This window comes from Prunus dulcis, chromosome 2, assembly GCF_902201215.1.
Source record: "Prunus dulcis chromosome 2, ALMONDv2, whole genome shotgun sequence".
Lineage (NCBI taxonomy): Eukaryota > Viridiplantae > Streptophyta > Magnoliopsida > Rosales > Rosaceae > Prunus > Prunus dulcis.
Window position 1 is genome coordinate 9,641,664 of NC_047651.1, and position 22,050 is coordinate 9,663,713.

The 22,050-nt window shown below is 36.3% G+C and overlaps 2 protein-coding genes across 4 annotated transcripts; one reads left to right on the forward strand and one right to left on the reverse strand.

Annotated features, from left to right (window-relative positions):
- Positions 1 to 2: 2 nt before the first annotated feature.
- LOC117617271 (ABC transporter D family member 1) lies at positions 3 to 18,645 on the forward strand. 3 transcript variants are annotated; one of them, XR_004584319.1, is made up of 26 exons: positions 3 to 499; positions 1,057 to 1,336; positions 4,860 to 5,084; positions 6,582 to 6,779; positions 6,921 to 7,375; positions 7,602 to 7,728; positions 7,811 to 7,889; positions 9,193 to 9,431; positions 9,565 to 9,869; positions 9,944 to 10,073; positions 10,165 to 10,323; positions 10,894 to 10,993; positions 11,355 to 11,463; positions 12,035 to 12,125; positions 12,378 to 12,502; positions 12,710 to 12,859; positions 12,950 to 13,022; positions 13,698 to 13,878; positions 13,957 to 14,115; positions 15,306 to 15,482; positions 15,580 to 15,816; positions 17,174 to 17,337; positions 17,440 to 17,492; positions 17,642 to 17,720; positions 17,992 to 18,187; positions 18,329 to 18,645. XR_004584319.1 is itself a non-coding variant. In XM_034346586.1 (25 exons), the coding sequence occupies exons 1-25, from the start codon at positions 438 to 440 to the stop codon at positions 18,076 to 18,078; spliced, it is 4,044 nt and encodes a 1,347-aa protein (XP_034202477.1). In that variant the 5' UTR covers positions 3 to 437; the 3' UTR covers positions 18,079 to 18,645. The 3 variants fall into 3 exon arrangements, 2 of the variants coding, with proteins under 2 accessions (XP_034202477.1, XP_034202478.1); XM_034346586.1 differs by having other exon boundaries at positions 17,992 to 18,645; XM_034346587.1 differs by having other exon boundaries at positions 6 to 499; positions 9,965 to 10,073; positions 17,992 to 18,645.
- Positions 18,646 to 20,679: 2,034 nt separating this feature from the next.
- LOC117618078 lies at positions 20,680 to 21,240 on the reverse strand. The gene has a single exon (XM_034347705.1). It carries the CDS (start codon positions 21,238 to 21,240, stop codon positions 20,680 to 20,682), a length of 561 nt encoding a protein of 186 aa, XP_034203596.1.
- Between the last annotated feature and the right edge of the window lie 810 nt (positions 21,241 to 22,050).

A 22,050-nucleotide genomic window follows, 5' to 3' on the forward strand; every position in this document is an offset into this window, starting at 1 on the left:
GCCCACGCAAAGAAGGCAAACAGCCAATTTAGCCACAGAAGGTAGCATTTCCACGGTTTCAGCAGACCTACACATCTCCCTACGCTGCTGCCCTCCATGAATTGTACATGATCATCAAACGTCACACGGTTAGTTAGATGAGAATTTCTGACAAATTCGGCCAGCCCGGTCGGCTTTTTTATTTTCATCTTAAGCCCCTCGCTCATTATTATTAATTTTCTTTTTTAAACCCCCTGGCTAGAGAATTTTAATTTCAACCCACAAACCAAAACAACAAAAGAAGAAAAGCCCAAACAGAGAAAAAAAGGGGAAGCTGAAGAGAGAAAGAGTGCTGGTTATGTCGGTCCATTTGGGAAGCTGAAGAGCCTAAGAGGTAAAAGAAGAAGCAGAGCCACCCAGTAGCTGTAGTTGGGTGCTTGATTGTTGAGTGGTCAGCCATGCCTTCGCTTCAGCTGCTGCAATTAACTGAGCATGGCCGGAGTTTCATGGCGTCGAGGAGGTAATCAATCAATCAACCAATCTATCAATCTCTGTTTACAGTTTTTAATAGTGACTCTTATTGTGTAGCTAATTGCATCATTTTTAACCCTAGACGTTTCTTGAGAATCTCAATTTACTCTCTGATAAACATGTAGTGATTTGGGCAGTGTTCATTTTTCTCTATTTCTGTTGATGGGGTTTGATTCTTTGATTGGTTCGTATCTGGGTGTTGCTAGATCCGATCTACTACACGATTTATGTCTTAATTTTATGTGTAGCCTTCAAATTCTTGCTTGTATTCTTTTCCAAATTACTAATTTTTGAATTTTCTTCTCCGAATTCTCTTCCTTGTGTGTTGATTTTTCTGCTTATGTTCTCATATAACTATTATGGTGGGTACTGGCATATGGTGCGGTTTGAGGGTGAAAGTATTTTATTTCTTACTATATATACTTTTATCTTCAACTTACTTATATTCAATGCCTTCTGTGTCTTCGCTTAGTTGGCAATGAAATTATTCTAGTATTATTGTCTTTTTGATAAGAGGCATTATGCTAATAATGTATTACTGCACAGGAAAACTTTACTACTTGCCACTGGTATCGTGGTTGCTGGTGGGACTGTTGCATACGTTCAATCACGGTTAAGCCATAAAAAGCATGATGCTATTGGTCATTATAATGGGCTGAATGATAATGAAGAAACAACGGAGAAGGTCGTGACGAATGATCATAAGTTAAAGAAACCTCCACGAAAGAAAGGGGGATTGAAGTCGCTTCAAGTTCTTGCTGCAATTCTCTTATCTGAGATGGGCCAAATGGGTGTGAGGGATCTTTTAGCTTTAGTCTCTATAGTGGTAAGCTTCTGGTCTGTACATATCTTAGATACAAAGCTTGATCTTCTTTGTTTACTTTGGAATTACTTTTTTTTTTTTTGGCTGTGAATTAATCTCTATTACGCTAAATTATGAGTATGCAAAAGAACATCAACAAGATTGAAATATCCCTTGTGGGAAATAATATGTGGACAGAAGTAAACCACTCTTTGATTTTCTTTTACTATTTCAACTCAAACTTCATAAGTCAACCATTTCAATGTTTTACTGTACTTATTTCTATAAATGTAGGTGTTAAAATTAGAAAGTGTTACCTAGTTGACAGTTTTTGTTTGTATTGTGGTTCCAATGTACTTTTAACTTACTTTCTGCACTTAAACCTTGACAAGAAACATTTTTAGTTATCAAATTGGTGCTATCATAGGCTTGCACTTGAGCCTTTGATTTTGTGAAGGCCTATGACTATGCGGATTGGGCTTTCTTGGAATTGGATTTGGAACGAAAGGATTTTGGGGCTGTTTGAGGAAGTGGATAAGGGGGCGTTTGAACTCAGTTAATTTTTCAAATGTAGTTAATGGGAGATCAAGGGGTAAATTTGGAGCATCAAGAGGGTTAAGGCAAGAAGTTTTGCTTTCTCCTTTCTTACTTAATCTTGTGGTGGATGGTTTGACTAGGCTCAGGGAAAAAGGAAAGGAGATGCATAAGTTAAGGGGTTTAGGGATGATTTGCTTATATGGTCTTCGGTGTCACAGGTGAATGAAAAAGAGGGTTTAGGTGTTTGGAACTTGGTAAGGAGAAATGAAGTTTACTTGGAAAGTGGATATAGAGGTTCCAGCAAGAGGAGAGTGAGGCTCTTTGGGTTGCAGGTATTAGAAGTAACTATGGGTTTCCCAATAATGGGTGGAATTTCATAATTGTGATTAGTGGTTCAAACCAAGGACGAAAATATTGGCTTGATAGGACGGTATATCATCCAATATGTCAAATTTTTAGAATGCCAATACCAATACTAGGGGTAAGCCTATTTGTCCCCCCTCCCAGAAAATTTTCATGATTTTTGAAGATAATACTAAAGAAGATGCATATTCAAACCAAAAACAATCTGGAATCATTGTTTTAACTCTCTAATTAAGTCAAATATGAACCAAATTAAATCTTAATTGAATAACCATCTACTAACCCAACCATTTAATCAAACTACGTATCCAATTAATCTAATGATTATTCTAATCCAAATAAAACCAACAACATCAATGTACACTGATGCCGAAATGATATCGATATATCCCCTGAAATATCCTTAAATTGGAAGGCAGGTACTTCCTACATGGCCGACATTTTCATCATTGGTTCAAACTTGATGTCCTCAAAAAGATATCTCTCAAGGTCTTCCTTTTTTTATTTCTTATTGTCAGGTTGGGGTGAGAAACAGAAAGAGGGTGACGTTTTGGGAAGAGTGTTGAGTGGGAGGTAGTAACTTTTGTACATTTTTTCCTCAATTATATAGATTATCTCAATTCACATGATATTCCTCGCAAGTTTGTGTCCAGAGTCTTTTTCTTCTCCTTTCAGTTGGAACTTTAGTTTTTGTAGAAACTTGAATGATCATGGGGCGGGAAGCTAACAGACTTATTGGACCTCTTGGAGAACATGTTCTTGGTTCTATCTAGGCCAAAGAGAAGACTATGGAAGTCCTTTTGTAAATCTTATTCAAAAAATTAATGGACAATTTATTCTCTCTTTATGACCCCTTTCATGCAACTTGAGAGGCCAAACTGCCACCTAAGGTTTGAGCATTAGCTTTGGATGGGGAGGGTGAATATTTTTGAGAGAACACTTGATTATGTGAATCATCTTTCCAAACACTGTTTCCAATTCTGTATGGATCTTCTGTGAACTGTAATGCCACTATTTCTTCCTTTGTTTCTCTTACTACTGGGTTTTGTTCTTGGAATCTAATCTTTAGGTGAAATCTTAATGATAAGGGGGTTGATGAATTTTCTGACATATTTTTTGTATTAGTAACCTCTCTTTGCATCCCACCTGTGCTGACATGAGAATTTGGGTCTTCAGGGATCTGGGGCGTTTTCTTGTGAGTCCTTTTTTTTGATATCCTTTTTGGGTAACCCAAAATTCCCTACATTTGGCTCTTGTAAGTCCATTTTGAGTTGGGGTTAGCAAAGTTCAGTTACTAGCTTGGTTTGTGTTCCACGTAAAATTCAATACCCTTGGCATGCTTCAAAAGAGATAGCTCTACTGTTCAAATTTGTAATAGTAATCTTGATTGTTGGTTTGGATTGGGCGACTCTCAGAAGCTGCTATTTTCTGCTCGAGGAACTTTTGTTGGCATGTGAGTCGAGATGAACAGTTTTACCCTGTGGTGTTGAACTGTTTTTGCATCTTTCTGGGTGGTTTAGTGCGACAGTAATATAACAATTGACAAGAATAGGGAGGAAGAGCTGTTTTCACTGTGGCAGAGTGGATTCCTTGTGTCCCTTCTAAACATTTTAAGGGTGTGGTTGGAATTAAAAGAATATAAGAAATCTAGGGACTCTTTAGAATCATACAAATTCTTCTAGGAGTCTCACCTTCAAGAATTTCAATGTGGCATCACCGTTAAAAGTAAGCGTAGTTGCTTAAAATTTCATTAATCAGCCTTGTTTAAGTTTCCTCTTCCAAAAGGAACTCTAATTAAACTGAAAACTACAAATTTTGATGCCTTTTTGAAGTAATTGTAACCCCAACCAAACACTACCAAATCAAAAAATTATGAGGTCTTAGAATCTTCTCTTGGACAGAGTTCATTTTTAGGCTTCCCTTTGGGCGTCAGTATCTTTAGAATTTTGGGATAGTTCTTTTCAGGCTATATTGTATGACAGGTATGTTTCTCAGCTCTGTTTTGCAGTCTTTGTTAAATTGCCTATGTCCTAGCTACATAAGGGATGTATTGTGTATTGCTTTTGTAATTCTTATAAAAGGAAGAAAAAGATTATGAGAAGGTCACCATACAAATCAAATGACAATTATGTCTCTGCATATAGCATACGGGAAATCTAAATATGATTGATTCTTGTAAGTATATTATATTCTAATGTATGATCTATGGCCAACAGCTGGCCTTGTATTAGTCTTGAAAGTGCTCATGCATGGCCTCTACTTCATTAACATGACATTGCTACATGTATCGTTTTGACTGACGGTTTTACCTAGGTGCACTCCCTTACAAGCATGCATGCGTATACATGCACACACCCGTTGCATACCCATTGCCCTCTCACAACCTAATAACATGCACTTGTACTTTTACACGAAGCAAATGTGTATATACTAGCTTGGATTGGAGGAGGATGATCATTAGAAGTTGCAAAGAAAGGTTTCATGCATTTGTTAATCTTGGACAAGATATGAATAAAAGAGAACTTTAATGGAAAGCAAGCTAAATTTTGATTTTCTGCTTCTACGGACTATAGTTTGGAGCATGGATTGGGTCAATCTTCTCAATTTGGAGCATATATGCTTATCTCAACACTTATTTTGCTTGCAGGTGTTGCGAACTGCTTTGAGCAACAGGCTGGCAAAAGTTCAAGGATTTTTATTCCGTGCAGCTTTCCTTCGACGCGTGCCATTATTTCTTCGACTGATCTCGGAAAATATTTTATTATGTTTTCTTGTATCAACCATGCATTCTACTTCAAAGTATATCACGGGGACCTTAAGTCTGCGGTTCAGAAAAATATTGACAAAACTTATTCATTCCCATTATTTTGAGGTAGTTATTTTTACTATCCACTGATGTTACCTGTTTTTAATTATTATTTGCTTATTACTTAATAATGCATTGTGTTCTAGTCTTCCTCTCACCTTCAGTTTCTTTCTTTATATTTTCTTTGAAATGGCTTCACATCTTTATACTCAACGAATATGGAAACCGTGTCAGTTTTCATGTTTGATTTGTTAATATTTGTGAGCAACATTGGTTTTATTATATTATACCGGTGCCAATACATCAAGAAAAGGAAGAACTGTAAAGAAGTCATCAAGAATGAGATACCTAATTGACTTGATTTCTGTTGTGATATTATTTCCTTGAAGTTTGTTTACTGCAGTATTTTCCATTTACTCAAGCCTATGCCCGTGTTATTTAAGTTGAATCAACAGTGACTAAGAAATTTTTCTGTTTCTGTTTGCTTTGATTATCTTAGTGTAAGAATGTTTGCAAGGGTGCTACCTATCTTTTCATCTTGAGGGGGAAAAGTCCAGCGGTTGTTTTGTTTCTCAAAGTATTGATTATTTGTTGATATATAAAAAGTTCTTTCAGTCACCTTACTGTACTTAATTTTGACTTCTTCACATAAATTTCAAATTCCCATGAAAATGTCAAGTAGTTTTAGTACATGCCTTGATCGTAATGGGTAAATCCCTCTGTGTTTATCACTAAATCCTTTCCATTTAAATTCATGGCCTTTGAGAATCTCTATTTGCTAGTCTTATCTAATTGATGAATGTACTTGGAATGAGAGGAAAAGTCAATAGATTGCATGTCTTCATAAAAAATTAGCTCAAGATAAATAATGAAGGGGGTTTATTGGAATAATGAATTGAATAAAGGCAAAGCGACCAAAGATGTTACCAGACTAACTGGTTACCAGACCTCTATCTCCCCTTCAAGTTCCTCAATATTTTAGCATTCTCAAAAGCTGGCACCTCCTGATCTGTCCTCCAGGACCTTTAAAAAGTGGCAATCCTAATTGTCAATTTGGTTTTGTAATTATTGCAACATATAAGTGGTGATCTGCCTAGTTTTTGGAAATCCTGATGACATCCTTCAGAGTAATTTTGAACTAGATTTTGAGTTGGGAGACCGGCTACCATTCATATTATGTTGTTTTGCGTCTTTTGACTCCTTGGAAACTTTTTTCTTCTTAGAGTGTCAATTTTTAGTATAGTCTCTAAAGAATATAATTTCTAGTCTACAAATAATTTGTACGTTGATTTGGTGGAGAGTTCAGTGTCCAGATGCCCTTTTCTTTTAATGATCTTATATTTAATTTTCATGCGAGTTCGATTGCTATTACTCTTGAATATTGATTTGGAAGAAAATGGATTGTGTTTCATAAAGAATGTGCAAATTTGCTTTAATATCTTTGCCTCTCACTGTAAGCTGACCAAGAAAATATGGGTCTTTATTGGTATGCATTATATTGTTGGGCCTTATCTTTGCATTGTGATGATTTTTTTGGTGTTTTAATTCTTGTTTGATTCTCAGAATATCGCATACTACAAAATGTCTCATGTCGATGGTCGGATAACTAATCCTGAACAAAGAATTGCAAGTGATGTGCCAAAGTTCTGTTCAGAGTTGAGTGAAATTGTACAGGATGATTTGACAGCTGTCACTGATGGTTTGCTTTATACTTGGCGGCTGTGTTCTTACGCCAGTCCTAAATATGTTTTCTGGATATTGGTAATTATTTATTGCACTAATTTGCGAACTTAGAGTAAATAGATTAGATGTCTTGTCAATCTGATCACCTTCTCATAACTTTCAGTTAAGATGGTAAATATTGTCATTTGTAGTTTGCCAGCTGAACCTCTTATCTTTCAGGCATATGTAATAGGAGCAGGGGCCACGATAAGAAATTTTTCTCCTGCTTTTGGGAAACTAATGTCCAAAGAACAACAATTGGAAGGGGAGTACCGACAACTTCATTCACGATTAAGGACACATGCAGAAAGTGTGGCATTTTATGGTGGAGAAAGTAGGGAAGAATTTCATATTAAGAAGAAGTTTGAAACTCTGATTGGGCATATGCGTGTTGTCCTTCATGACCATTGGTGGTTTGGCATGATTCAAGATTTTTTATTGAAGTATCTTGGTGCTACAGTGGCTGTTATACTGATTATTGAGCCCTTCTTCTCAGGCCATCTGAGGCCTGACACTTCAACTTTAGGCCGCGCGGAGATGTTAAGCAATTTAAGATATCATACTAGTGTCATAATTTCACTATTTCAGTCTTTGGGAACTCTTTCTATAAGTTCAAGGCGGCTTAATCGTCTCAGGTAACTGATTTTGGGTGAATTGGAAATAGGAAATAGGAAATTGTCTCTGGTAACTCTTGCAATTTCAAAATGGAACTTTTTGTATGAATAGAATAAATTGTAGTTTATTTTCTTACGAGTTACAAGTATAAGGTTTCATTCAAAGGTGTCTTTGTGTATGTATGGTCATAAAGCATGCCCTGTGCCCGACCCTTTCTAATATGACCTATCCTTTTTTTCTTCACAGTGGTTATGCTGATCGCATTCATGAATTACTGGCCATATCAAGAGAGCTAAGTGTGGTCAATGGTAAATCTTCTGGGAGCAGAAATTGCTTTAGTGAAGCTGATTACATTGAATTTGCTGGTGTCAAGGTGTGTATAATTTACTAAAATTTCTACCTGTTGGTTGTACCATTTTTTCCATTATATGGTTTTATAGTGAAGGTGTTTTCAGGTTGTTACCCCCACGGGTAATGTTTTGGTGGATAATTTGTCACTTAGGGTCGAATCAGGATCTAATCTTTTGATTACAGGTAACCACTGTGTGTCCTATGGTGCTATTTCGTTCTATTTGCACTTGTTTCCTGTGTGTCATTGCTGTCTTTACATTCTTATCTATTGTGTTTCTTGCCAGTTTCTGCCTCAATTGTATTATTAAGTGCAAAAAAAAATTTGGTTTTACATGATAATATTTTGGTAGATCTATAAATGAATAAAAATTACCAGCATTTTGCAAAGTGTTCTTTAAGCACACGTCGTGACGTTGTAATGAGTCAGCAAATTGTCTCAAGGCACTGCTTGTATAGCAGATGTCACATTTGGCATACATGACAGAGGCAAGGTGCACTGTTAGTTGCTGAGGTTCTATTTTTAATTTTTTGTTTTGAAAAATTTTAGACCCAAACGACACCATTTTGTTGTGCCCCTTTACTCCCTTTTTTATTTATTTAAGTGTGATTTGCTAAAAACCAAAAATTACTGTACAACACTGCGTAGCCTGCCATTTTAAAAATCAAACATTTAGCTTCATTTATCTCTTAATGATCCTTCTGGTGGTGGCTTGTTTAGTAGGTGGTTTTGAAGCATGGTTTCTGGACTAATTGTAGTCTTCCAGAGTATGTAATTAATGGTACAATTCACTTTGTTTTTTAAATATCAAAAATAAGTTTAGGGTGCTATATGCATGACTTTTGTTTGCATTTTCTTCTTCTTTCTTCATAGTTTACATGCCTTTGGAATCAAAGTATCTGCTCATTTTGACATATTGAACTTATAAAATGGGTGAGTGAGTGAGTGAGTGAGTGAGTATGTGTGTGTTTATGGTAGTTCCAGGAACAGATCTAATGGAGATGGGGTGGGGCCTGTATCTATGAGGGTTAGAGCATGTGGCTGTGAACCATGGTGTTGGGGCTTCAAAGCCTAAATGAACAATATCATGTCTCTCATTAGTGCTTGTACACATGCTTCTAGAGCAACTCGATTAGGTACGCACTGGGTGCATTTCCCTGAGGGTGTCCTAAAGTTCCTCTCCAGGAGCGGAACTTCTTTTCTCAGAGAGCAAATCCATCAAACTTGGTCAGCCATTATAGAACAAGCAATCCTAACGTGGGTAGATTTGGTTAGGGGGAAGCAGAAATAGTACCTCAAGATTCATACTGCATGTGATTGTCTGTTTGTCTGTCAAGGTATATGCTGACTTTGACAAGTTGTACTTATAATATGTGTTGTGTGTAAGTCAAAGTATCTATTGATTTTGATATGTTGAACTTTTACTATGACTGTGTGTGTATGTTGATAAGTACATTGAACTTATAATATACTGAAATCTTACTGAAGGACCAAATGGTAGCGGGAAGAGCTCACTTTTCCGAGTTCTAGGAGGTCTCTGGCCCTTGGTATCTGGCCATATTGTGAAACCTGGTGTTGGTACTGATCTCAATAAAGAAATTTTTTATGTACCACAAAGACCATACACAGCTGTTGGAACACTTCGGGACCAGTTGATTTATCCTCTTACCGTAGATCAAGAGGTTGAACCACTTACACACAGTGGAATGGTGGAGTTATTGAGAAATGTGATTTCTCTATTTGATCCTTTTCCTCCTTGTCATTTTTGTTATGTGTAGATCCTAAATATTGTGATGATTCCATTAGAAGTTTGTATGCTGACCTAATTATTGGCGGGAATTTTTGTGTTCTGTTTTGAAGGTTGACCTCGAGTATTTGTTAGACCGGTATCCACCTGAGAAAGAAATAAATTGGGGTGATGAATTATCTCTTGGGGAGCAACAAAGATTGGGGATGGCTAGACTTTTCTATCATAAGCCTAAATTTGCAATTCTTGATGAGTGCACAAGTGCTGTCACAACTGATATGGAGGAACGTTTTTGTGCTAAAGTTCGAGCGATGGGAACGTCATGCATTACTATCTCACATCGTCCGGCTCTAGTTGCATTTCATGATGTGGTGTTGTCCTTGGATGGTGAAGGTGGTTGGAGTGTTCAGTTCAAAAGGTTGGGTTGCAAGTTTTGTTATCTTACACCATTTTTTTCTATTAGTTTTGATATAGTAGATATTTCTTTCTTAGAATTTTCCCTTATAATTCCAGGGAGGATTCTCCTCTCCTTAATGAAGGTGGGGCAAATATGATGTTGTCTGAGACAACCCGACAGAGTGATGCATTGACAGTTCAACGTGCATTTGCCACGACTAGAAGGGTCTGAGTGAATTTGTTATTTAATTTTTTATGCTGATTCTGGATATATGACTGTTTTGGTTTAACAAATCTGTTTGTTAATTCATTTGAAGGATTCTACAATCTCAAATTCGAAGGCACAATCTTACATTGGTGAGGTGATAGCAGTGTCTCCTTCCGAGGATCATAATGTTACACATCCATTTGTTCCACAGCTCCGAAGGGATCCTCGAGCTTTGCCATTGAGAGTAGCAGCCATGTTCAAAGTACTGGTGAGTATTTTGTTCTGTTACTTCAAATCATGTTACAGATGGATGTTATGTGATGTTCTGCTGTCTGCCATCATAGTGATAAATGGTAGGTTTCTATTTTTGGCATTTTTAGGTATATTTTAATTCCTCTAGATCACATTTACTTCCATATATCATCAATTTATAAGGATTTCTGTATGACAATAGTTTCATCAATGCCTCCAATAACCCATAAAAAATAAATAACCTGAAATTACTAAGAATACCTGTTGCTGAGATTTTTTTTATTATGTGTCTTTAAGGTCACATAACAATATGAAATAAAATTCATGGTAAAAGACTAAAGGTTGCGCTACCTTTCACCTTGATTCACTGCTAATGAAATTGTGGTCTGCTCCCTGTAACTTTAAATCTTTTGTCCTCTTGTTTTGTAGTATATTTGATGATTGTTTGGTTGTATTGCTTTTTATTGAGGCATCCTGATTGTGGTTGTCACTTCATTTTCCTTTGTCCATCATATTATTTATGGCAGGCTGTGTTCTAACTTCTAACCATCCTTTAAGATCCTGAAGTTATATTTCTTTATTTCAGATTCCCACAGTTCTTGATAAACAAGGAGCACAACTGCTTGCAGTTGCTTTTCTCGTGGTATCGAGAACATGGATTTCAGATCGTATTGCTTCCTTAAATGGTATTTTCTCTTCCCTTAATAAGCATATGAGTGTTTGAGAGATTATGCGATTTTGTGGTTCATTTATTTACTTGTTTATTTTCGAAAAGAAGACAAATTTAATTGCTGAAAAACTGTACAGTTCGAAGGAAAGTATGACTTACTACAAAGAAAACAAAGTAGTAACACAAATGCGTTAATGCTAAAACGAAACCCGAACAAAACACAACACCTAACACACATCGACTTTCCAGCCTAACAAAATGACAGTAACAGATAAACCCCAACCTTCTGGGGAAACAGAAGCCTATATTGAGGGCCAAAACCGAACTTTATCTTCCTTGTTACACTCTCAATTTATGTGGTTAATTAATTTATGCAGGAACCACTGTGAAATTTGTTTTGGAGCAGGATAAGGCAGCCTTTATTCGTCTAATTGGCGTTAGTGTTCTGCAGAGTGCTGCATCATCCTTCATTGCACCTTCTTTAAGGTAATTTCGGTATTCAATAGATTCTAAAATTTTCTTAACCACTATAGATTTGTATGAAATTTTTATTTTTTGCAAACTCTCTGAACACCATTATAGTTTTTTAACTTACTGGAATATGTTTTCTTCTTTTTGTATAACTTTACTGAAGTGTACATGTTGAAGCTGCAGAATATCTTTTTTTTTTTTTTTTTTTTTGTGCGAGTATCTTTTTCTGTTGCCAAAACTTCTAGAGAGGGAAGGAACACAGTGTCTTCTGCATGTCCTTCCAGTATTCGATCCATCTATTCTTTTAGGCCCCCTTCAATGATCCCTTCAAAATATCAGCGAAATTGGAAACTCTTGTTCACCTAGTTGAGGCTGTATATTCTGATGAACATGACTAACCAATTTCCAATTTGACTGATTTTTTGTAGAGATGATCCTTAAAGGGTATCTAATCATGAGACTTCATGTGTGCCACAACCTGATGGTGCTCTTATCATATGTATATGTATATGTATATATGTGTTTAAATCTTGGTTCATAGTGTGAATCCTCTTATCATAATGTGAATTCTGTTTTTGTTGCGTAGGCACTTGACAGCCAGGCTGGCTCTTGGGTGGAGGATTCGTTTAACTCAACATTTACTCAAAAATTACTTAAGAAATAATGCATTTTATAAGGTAGCCATACTGAAATGTTTGATCAATTTTCTTTTCTTGGGGTTTTTTCTATATTCATCTAATTCTGGAAGTGTTTTTTTTTTTTTTTTGAGGAATTTTCAAAATGTTGTTTAAAGTTGTGCATATCCATAAATCTTTTCACGTGCTGATATTATTTTGATCTGTTGGCAGCCTTTGTATGTTTTTAAAGCTGTTTAATAAATAAAAATATGAGAATGGTACCAGATTCATGGTCAATGCTATATACTGTAGGTGTTCAACATGTCAAGCAAGAAGATAGATGCTGATCAGAGAATAACTCAGGACCTAGAAAAGTTAACTACTGACTTGTCGGGACTGGTTACAGGAATGATAAAGCCTTCTGTGGACATTCTTTGGTTAGCTCTGAGCTCTTTACCTAGTTTAAGTTCAAAATTGTACTGGGCTTTGTTTCTCGGGATCCTCTTATTTGAGTTTCTGAAAGTTGGATTGGCTTCTTTTATTGTTGGTGGTTTTTTTTTTTTTTGTGTTGGCGGAGCGCCAAATGCTAGGTGTTTCATTTTTCTTTTTTCATCTTACTCTTGGGTGCTGTTGCTATTTACAAGGTTCACCTGGAGAATGAAGCTTTTGACTGGTCGGAGAGGTGTTGCTATATTGTATGCTTACATGTTGCTGGGTCTTGGCTTTTTGAGGTCTGTTACCCCTGAATTTGGTGATTTGGCAAGTCGTGAGCAACAACTTGAAGGAACCTTCAGGTAACTTCATTTTAGTTGATTCCTATATTGCTGATGCTGAGCCATTGTTGTAAACATCACTCTCCAAATATGACAATTTTCTTAAACTAGGTTTATGCACGAGAGACTGCGTGCTCATGCTGAATCTGTTGCTTTCTTTGGGGGAGGTTCTAGAGAAAAAGCTGTAAGCCTCCTGAAATCCTCGTGTCTTTGTTTGAACTCTATGCTTTTATCTTAAAGAATCGTCATTGACTTGCTGCATACATGCTTACGGAATTTCTGTAAATATAAATTTATATTTGAGACTGTTAAAGCATTGTTTCCCCTTGGTTGGATTTATTGATTAGTTTTTATATGACGCAGCCCATGAATTTGATACAAATATTCCAAATAGTTAAGTTTCATTTTTGTACTCATCTAATCAAACAAATGAGTATGAGACTAAACTTTGGCTGGAATTGGTGGGCTAAGTAATTAATGTAGTATATAAAGGTGATGAGATCGAACTGTGGGAGGCAACCATCTCCTTGAGCAGATCTAATTCAGTATTTTGTCCAAATCATATATAAAGTGAAACTATGCAAGTCATTCTGGCTCCCTGATGTGTTCTCTTGTATCCCTTCATTATTTTATTCACTTTTCCTTTATCACTAAGTTAAAAGAAAAATAAATAAAGGAATGAATCACACAATTCAAATGACATTATAGATGAGTTGTTTCATCTCAAACTTAACAAATTATGAAACTTATACAAGTTCACAAATAAATTTCAACATTGTGATGAATTGTTTGTACTTTGAGTACCCACTTACGCGTTATATGTGTAAATTAATTGATTTTCCTTTCTATTACTAAACAGATGGTTGAATCAAAATTCAAAGAACTTCTCGATCACTCCTTGTCTCTTTTAAAGAAGAAATGGTTGTTTGGAATTCTGGATGATTTTACCACGAAACAACTCCCACATAATGTGACTTGGGGTTTGAGCTTGTTATATGCCATCGAACACAAGGGAGACCGAGCATTAATATCCACTCAAGGTGGATTTACTTGTGATTATTGTAAAGATGCACGTACAATAATATATATATATCTCACATATGTTATAACATTTTCAGGTGAGCTGGCACATGCATTGCGTTTCTTAGCATCTGTTGTATCTCAAAGCTTTTTAGCTTTCGGTGACATTCTTGAACTGCATAGAAAGTTCCTTGAACTCTCTGGTGGCATCAACAGAATTTTTGAGCTCGAAGAGCTTCTAGATGCTGCACAGTCTGGTACATTTTCTTTGTTCCTGAACAACCATGTTAAAGTTACATCATTTTCAGATTGATTGTATCTTCCTCGCTCAATGACTATCACTTTTATGAATTTAAATTACTGACTTGTATAGCAATTTTTTCCTTGTCTATAGAGTTTTTCTTAAATGCTTTGTTATTTAATTACCATCTATTTCAGGATAACAGTTAAGATCTGTTCCTTGTGTCTCTTTGTAGTTGGGAAGTTAATAATGATTTTGAGTGAGATGTCGTTAGATTCTAATGGATTGTTATAAATACAAGAAGGTGGTAAGCTTCTTTAGGCTCCCAACATTGTGGGGTCTGGGAAGGGTCAAATTTGGGCTTCCTTAGTCACTTGCTGAGAGGCTGTGTCCATTTATAGCAACTGAAGGCTCTTTTGCCAATTATTTATCTATGGTATTATTGATCCTAACAACAATCATGTCTATAGAATTTGTTGTAGTTTGTCCAATAGTTTCAGATGCATTGATAAAATTTGTGTGCCTTAGCTTGGTGCTACTGCTACTCCCCTATTACTTGTGCCTCTGTATCTCTAATTCTAATTTTGAATTTTTCACATTCCTATGAGTTACCACTTACATGAAAGCATCTCCTGCTCTCCATCAAAGGTGAAATTCATTCAAGAGAGTTTCGCTTATTTCAAATTAATGCCTAACATGATGATGGCTTCTATGATGTGAAGCATAATGTAAATTGACGGGCTTGCATTTCCATAATATTTTAAGCAGTTACTGGATAAGGAAAACTTTGTGGGGCACTAGTTGCTCACAACTTTCCGTCAGTAGACAAATATACTAATCAAACAAGTTTTGGTCCTTACAATTAATGCCTCGGGCAATGGTGGCTTCCGTGGCCTGAAACATTGACAAATAACCTGAATAATATTTATGAAAAAAATATAAAGATCTTACAAAGGCATATATGAAACAGAGACAGGACACGTTGAGAAAACCTCACTTCCACTCAGTTTTCTTTAAGTTTTCTTCGTTCTTAATTTTTCATGTTTTAAAGTTTTTGCATTTTGTAACATGTCAGGCCTATCTTCTTACTTGTGTTTCTAAGTGAATATTCTTTTATCGTTGTACAGATAATTCAATTAGAATAAACCTAAATTTACCTTTTTTTATATTGAGTTATCTGACATTTATTCATTCATGCAAGCATAGTTGTTGGTTATTCAGCGGCTTCCGAAGCTGACACTCAGTCACCATCTAAGTGGAGGGATTATAATTCTGAAGATGTCATTACCTTCTCAGAAGTTAATATCATCACCCCATCACAGAAGATATTGGCTAGGGAGTTAACATGTGATATAGTACCTGGGAAAAGCTTGCTTGTTACTGGTTAGTGTGTAATTTTTTTTTTTTTCTTGTTCTCATAGTCATTATATCTTTATCTTGCTACAAAAATCTATATCTGAGACGTATGCAATGCTTGAAGGTCCAAATGGGAGTGGAAAAAGTTCTGTCTTTAGAGTTCTTAGAGGTCTTTGGCCCATCACGAGTGGAAGAATCACTAAACCATCACAACATGTTAAAGAAGGTGTTGGATCTGGTTGTGGAGTATTTTATGTTCCTCAGCGGCCTTATACATGTTTGGGAACACTCAGGGATCAAATTATATATCCTCTATCTTTTGAGGAGGCTGAGTTAAGGGCATTGAAGTTGTATCGAGAAGGTGAATTTCTTTCATAATATCAGCTTCTGTATTGCTTATTATTTTCTGTTCTCTCTTATTTAGACGTGGTTTATTAAGTATGGGATTGAAGTGTTCATTTCATTGGTTATATATATTTTGCACTCATTAACAGAATACGGAATTCTGGCAAGTTTTTTTTTTTTCCTTTTAAAGGGAATGGATAATTTAATGAATTAAAATTATCACTAGCACTCAAATTTCTCTGTTATAAATAAAATGGAGTAGGTGCAAGGTTGAAAAGAATGAGCTATTTTCAAATTAGTAAAAGTTATGCTTTTCTGCAATGTTTAATAAAAATTGCATATGCTGAGTTCTAGAGATACAATTTCATATTTTTGATTAAAAAAGATTATAATTGTATAATGAATTTTTAGAAAGATAAAAGTGGTAATAAGCATATGAACTATCCTTGTAGTTATTAGAAAACCCATATTTCAGGAAACTAGGAATCAAATGAGGTTTTGAAATGTTAAATTTAAGTGAAATCAATTTTAGAAAGGATATGATTAAGATAGTTTCTTCACAAAATGGAGCAAGAGTGGAGCTATGTAGTGAAAGAAAATGGTCGATCCCTTCAAAAAATGAATAATTAGGGTTTTGGGGTTCTACACATTGGCAAATGAAAGTAGGAAGTCCAAATATAGAATTGACTTCAGTACAGAATTAGAGCACAAATTTATAGGCTGGAAAACGAGTACAAATCTAAAGGACCTTGAAAATTAACTAATGAGTGGACTAACTGGGTTCCTTCATTCCCCTATGAAGCTCTTTTATTTCCTGTCAGAACACCAGTTCTTCTGAATTCTCGATTTGTGTTTAATCTAGCTTTCATGTAAAGTACAGATGCCAAAACCTATTTCTTCTTTCTGTCCGCTGGTTGTTAATCACCAAATATTCGATGAACTATTTAGATCCTTAGACAGATCCCAGCTGTGAAATAATTGATCTTTGCCTCCTAGAGGCCACCACGCAGAGTGCACCAAGCATAGCCAGAAAAGCCTTATCTTGCCTTCATTTAATAGGACGTGCAACTGTAATCAGCAGGTTTAGTGATCCAAATCCTATGGAATATTGTAGCAGCAACAAAGCACTTTTGACATCCAGGCAGTATTCAAATGCTAATCTGTACAGTAGTATTCAACTATAAAGATGTTGATTTAATCTCATGAAATATAATTAGAAAGGGAAACGAAGTTTGGGGAAATGAGTCTAGATACCTTGTTAGCATGTATAATAGACACCTTATCCTTTTAAATTGTGCTCTAACAACCTAGAAAAAAATAATAATTCTCTTTTCCACAATTGGGTTTTGAAAATTGTAACTGTTCCAATTCAGGTGAAAAATCTTCTGAGCACACCAATATTCTAGACATGCGGTTGAGAACTATTCTGGAGAATGTCCGATTGAGTTATCTTTTGGAAAGGGAAGAAGGTGGTTGGGATGCTAATCTGAATTGGGAGGACACTCTCTCCCTTGGAGAACAGCAGAGATTAGGCATGGTAAGCAAATATAATAGTTTCAAATCTTGCTTGAGCATGAACTTTCTTATTCTCTTTCAAGGATTTGCTTGCTGTCTGACTTGATACTTTGTGTTTTACAAGGCACGCCTATTTTTTCACAAGCCTAAATTTGCCATCCTTGATGAATGCACCAAGTACGTGACAGCTCCACATTCTTTTTTGTCTTTTCGTTTTACACTCTAAAGAAATGTCTGTTATCTAATATTTGTTCTACATATGTCTTCTTCTCTATTTTTTTATTCCTTTTCCCTTTTCCTTGTTTATTTTTTTGAATAAATGGCAGTGCTACGAGCGTTGATGTTGAAGAACAACTTTATCGGCTCGCAAAAGACATGGGTATCACAGTTGTTACCTCCTCACAAGTAAGTACTACTACAACTATATGGAGGTGTATATCATTCTGCATTTTGGTGTACATGAGATAACTTTATAGGACTTTTATCTGGTTCAGATCAGGTCGCCTTGTGTGATTTTTTATTATTTAGTTTTATCGTTGGAATGCAAGGACCAATGGATTTAATGCCTCTCTGTTGGATATTCTTGTGATTTAGCTCCCTCATGTTAGTTCCCTCAAAATTTTATACCATAGTTACTTCTGAGTTTCATAATTTTTTTTCTTTCGCATGTTCTAAGCGTCCTGCTCTAATTCCATTCCATGCTCTGGAATTACGGCTCATTGATGGCGAGGGTAACTGGGAGCTTCGTTCAATAAAACAATGAGTTCGCCATGGTGGAATTACAGCTTATTTATTGTGAGGGTAACTGGAGCTTCGTTCAATAAAGCAATGGGTTGACGGTGTTGGCATCTGCAGCTAACCATTTGTACAGTGTAAGATGCTTTTATTTTGGTGACTTACCATTTGTAGTATATCTTATAAGTCGCAATAGAGGCAAGCTGGAGCGGGTTTTCCTATCCAGAGAAATTTATTTATCTTGGAGCGAGCTGTGTTACTTTGCTCCTACATGACAGGTAGCCTGAAGGAGAAGCAGATCTCTTCATTTTTTTGTGCAAATTACTGTCGAATTGTGGACAATAAGATTGGAGCATACAACACGGTAATAATCTCTGTAGGTCAAAGAAATCTAGTATGTACAGTTTTCCCCAATTTTTCCCAACTTTTGGGTTGTAAGACTTCATAATTGAATCATATTGATGAGCCTCCATATAGAAAAAGAAATGTGTAGGTTATTGAGCATCTCTTTGTAAACTGTATCCTGCCCCGCGCCCCCTTCATAACCAATATAGCAGTGCCTGCAGCTTCAATTCTTTGGATGCTTATTGCTTCATCGACTGTCATTTGCTTCATATGTTGGGGTTTGTTTGGCATTTTTACAGCTTTATTATTATTATTTTTCCCCGAGTTTTTTTTTGTCTCAACCAGCCACCTAGCTACCTACAATACATATTTGTAGGGTTATGCTCGGGTTAGTACTGTCCCTTACACCAAATTGCCTGTTTCTAGCAGTAGTTTCAATGTGGACATCTTAGTACCCTTAGCTTGGGTTTTCCTCAAGCTCTCTCAAATTTCAAATGTTGAAGAGTAAGTGATCCAAGGACCTCTCTCTCATATGCAGAGATAGGAGAACTTTTGCCAGTTGAAGAACATCTTCTCTCTTTAAAAGGAAAAAAAAAAATATATGGGATGGAATAGTAGCTAGGGTCAAAATTTGACTTTTGATGTGCATGCCGATCTGTCACCGAACACTTACGGCAGGTCAGACAGATGAGTCGGTGAAGATGAGACTCTCAGAGCAACTCGACTGGTTGCCCCAAACTCACCCGGTTGACAAGATGATTCCTTGAACATCAAGTTCTTGGAGAAACACGATCGGCCGGGTCACCCAAGGCAATACTTGAACATTAAGCAAGGATTCTCATTCCTCTAAACCTAAATGCATGTCAACCTAAAACCTAAGTTCATAACTCGAGAGTTCCAAGAGGTCTTTAATAATCTTTTCAGGTCCAACCGACGACAAACTGTAAACCTATTTTGACTTGATCACATGGAAATGATGTTTTTGTAAGAAATAAATATTACACTACAATTAAGAACGGACGAAGGGATAGGCTACTACAAAATTTTATACCAAGGGCTGAACACAGATGAAAAAAACAAAAACAAAAACCCAAAAAAGGTGTAAAGCTGGTTTGAAATATCACTTGTGGTGGGGTAGCTCAGTTTGGTCAAGGCGGTGTGCTTTGCCTTCTTACGCCAAAATTCAAATCTCCCTCTTTGTAGATTAAAGTAGTTTAGAAAATCGCTTTGTAAAAATATAAAAATAAAACCAGTATAAAACCCAAAGTAGGGTTTGATGATAATTTCTCTAGTTTATATAATATTGCTAAATTGCTTAATGAATAAGGTTATAGTTGTTATGATTTATAATATAAACAATTCATAAGCGCTTAATTGTTAGAGCAATGTCCTGACATAAATTTCCCCATACTTATGTGCTTGTGTTTTGGTGGACGTGTCAAACCTGGATGCAACTAACTATATTATTCTAGGGTTCTAGCTATAAAACTCTAAAATCTGGTTGACATATTCTTTTTGGCCCTCTCTCAGAATAAGCATCTGAAGAATAAGACTTGGTACTTAAAATTGATGTACATTCAAAGTGAAGTCTAGTCGAACTGTACAAATAGACTTAAGGTTTTTCTTTTTCTTTTTTTGACATGGAACAACCAAGAATAACCCTTAAGGTCGAAATGTGATAATTTCACAAGCCTCGGGACCCATATGCGATTTATAAAAAATAAAAAAATCCTTTATGAAATTTAACAATAATTAAGTAATACAAATATATTATTTAATCACGCGAGCCCTAAAGTAATCAACAAAAATATTGACAGAGATATATAACATTTTGGCATATACAATACCTCCTATAGTTGCTCGAGCAGGTTATAACAAATCGTTGGCTCTTACAATTTTTCAGTGTGAGATCCTATTAGGGTGCCAATATTAATAATATGTGAAAACACCCTAATAATGAAACATGAAAAATCCTTTGAAAAAAACCCTTACTAAAAATGTTTACCAAATCAATTTTACGCAAGGAGTTTATAGTTTAAGTGGTTAAGAGCATTCTCCTGCACTCGATGTCCTAGGTTCGATTCATCCCTCCTCTAATATCACTTTTACAAAAATAATATAAAGTGGCCTCGTTAAAATCTCTCTTGGGAAAACCCAAAGGGACAAAACCCTAGAGAATAAAAAAGTACCACACATGCCAGAGACTTCAAATGAGTCAAATATTAAAACTATGAGGACAGTCTTCATACAGACAATCATGCAATCAAAGTGGTGAATCCGTAAATCAGAAAGACAGGTCCTCCTGACAAAGGCTAGAGCGCGCTAGTAGATTCGCAACCCCATTAGCAGTGCGGGGAACAAAACGAATAAAGTAGGGTGGCGTAGATGAAAGAAGATGTTGAATTTCCTCAATAATGACCCCTTTCGCCGCATAACAAGTCTCTTCTTTAAGAAGCAGTTGGATTGCAATCAAAGAATCATATTCAATTATTAAAAGCAAAAAGGAAGCATCTACCGCAAAGGAAATTCTAACTGCTAGGGCAAACAACTCAGTAGCCAGTACCGACAGGAGACTCGGAGCCTGCATCGCCACCGCACCACAAAGTTGACCAGATGAGTCCCTAACAACCACACCAACACCATGTAACCCCGAATTCAAATTAACAGCACCATCAACGTTGAGTTTAAAGGAGGCAAGAGGAGGGGATTGCCACCATGTCCCTGGAGTTGGCAAAGAAGACCGTTTATGATGAAGAAGCAAGACCTTTTGGAACTCAGCATCATAGTTCTTCGCACAATAAACAATTTTCCCGGGGGCAACATAACATAACCAAAAGAACAACATTACGAGTATTCCACAGGGACCAAAGAATAAAAGCAAACAGAGAATGTTGGGCATGAGGGATAACATCCCACATAGCCAGTAACTTGCTTGCAGTGTCATGAGAAGGTAAAGCAGCAAGGGATGGAGCCTAACCCAATTTTCCCAAACTAAAGAACATTTCGCGCAATCGTGAAGAGCATGGAGAGTTGTTTCAACCTGTCCAGTGCAACGAAAGCAGTGAATATCTTGAGTAATTTTTCTCCTATAAAGCACACCACAGGTAGAGAGAACATTCTGGGGCCATCCGCCATAAAAAATGTTGCACTTTCGACGATACTTTTAACTTCCAAAGATGTTTCCAAAGTTTCTAGGACGTAGAGGAAGGAGACCCAAAAGTATATGAAGAGGCCACCTATTTCTGAAACTTCAACGCAGTCTAGTAACTACTCATAACCTTATACCAGCCATTGCGAGTAGAATACCAGATTCGACGATCACCATTGTCACTCACCAGTGGAATAGAGAGAATGAGTTCAGTTTCAGGAAATTCAAATAGACGATAAATTTCATATACGTTCCATCATCTATTTGTAGTAATTAGAGCACTGACACGTAAGTCCACGAGAAGGTCGGGTTAGACTGAACAGTAAAATTAAAGTGATGAGGTACCCAAGGATGCCAGTAAATTTTCACTAACCGTCTAACACCAATGCGCCAATCGAGACCAAGAGATAATAACTCACGACCCCATAAAAATGGAGGGTCACGTAAAGGAGGGTAAAGGAGGGTAATAACTCACGCCCTAAACCCCAAACCACTTCAGTCCGAGTA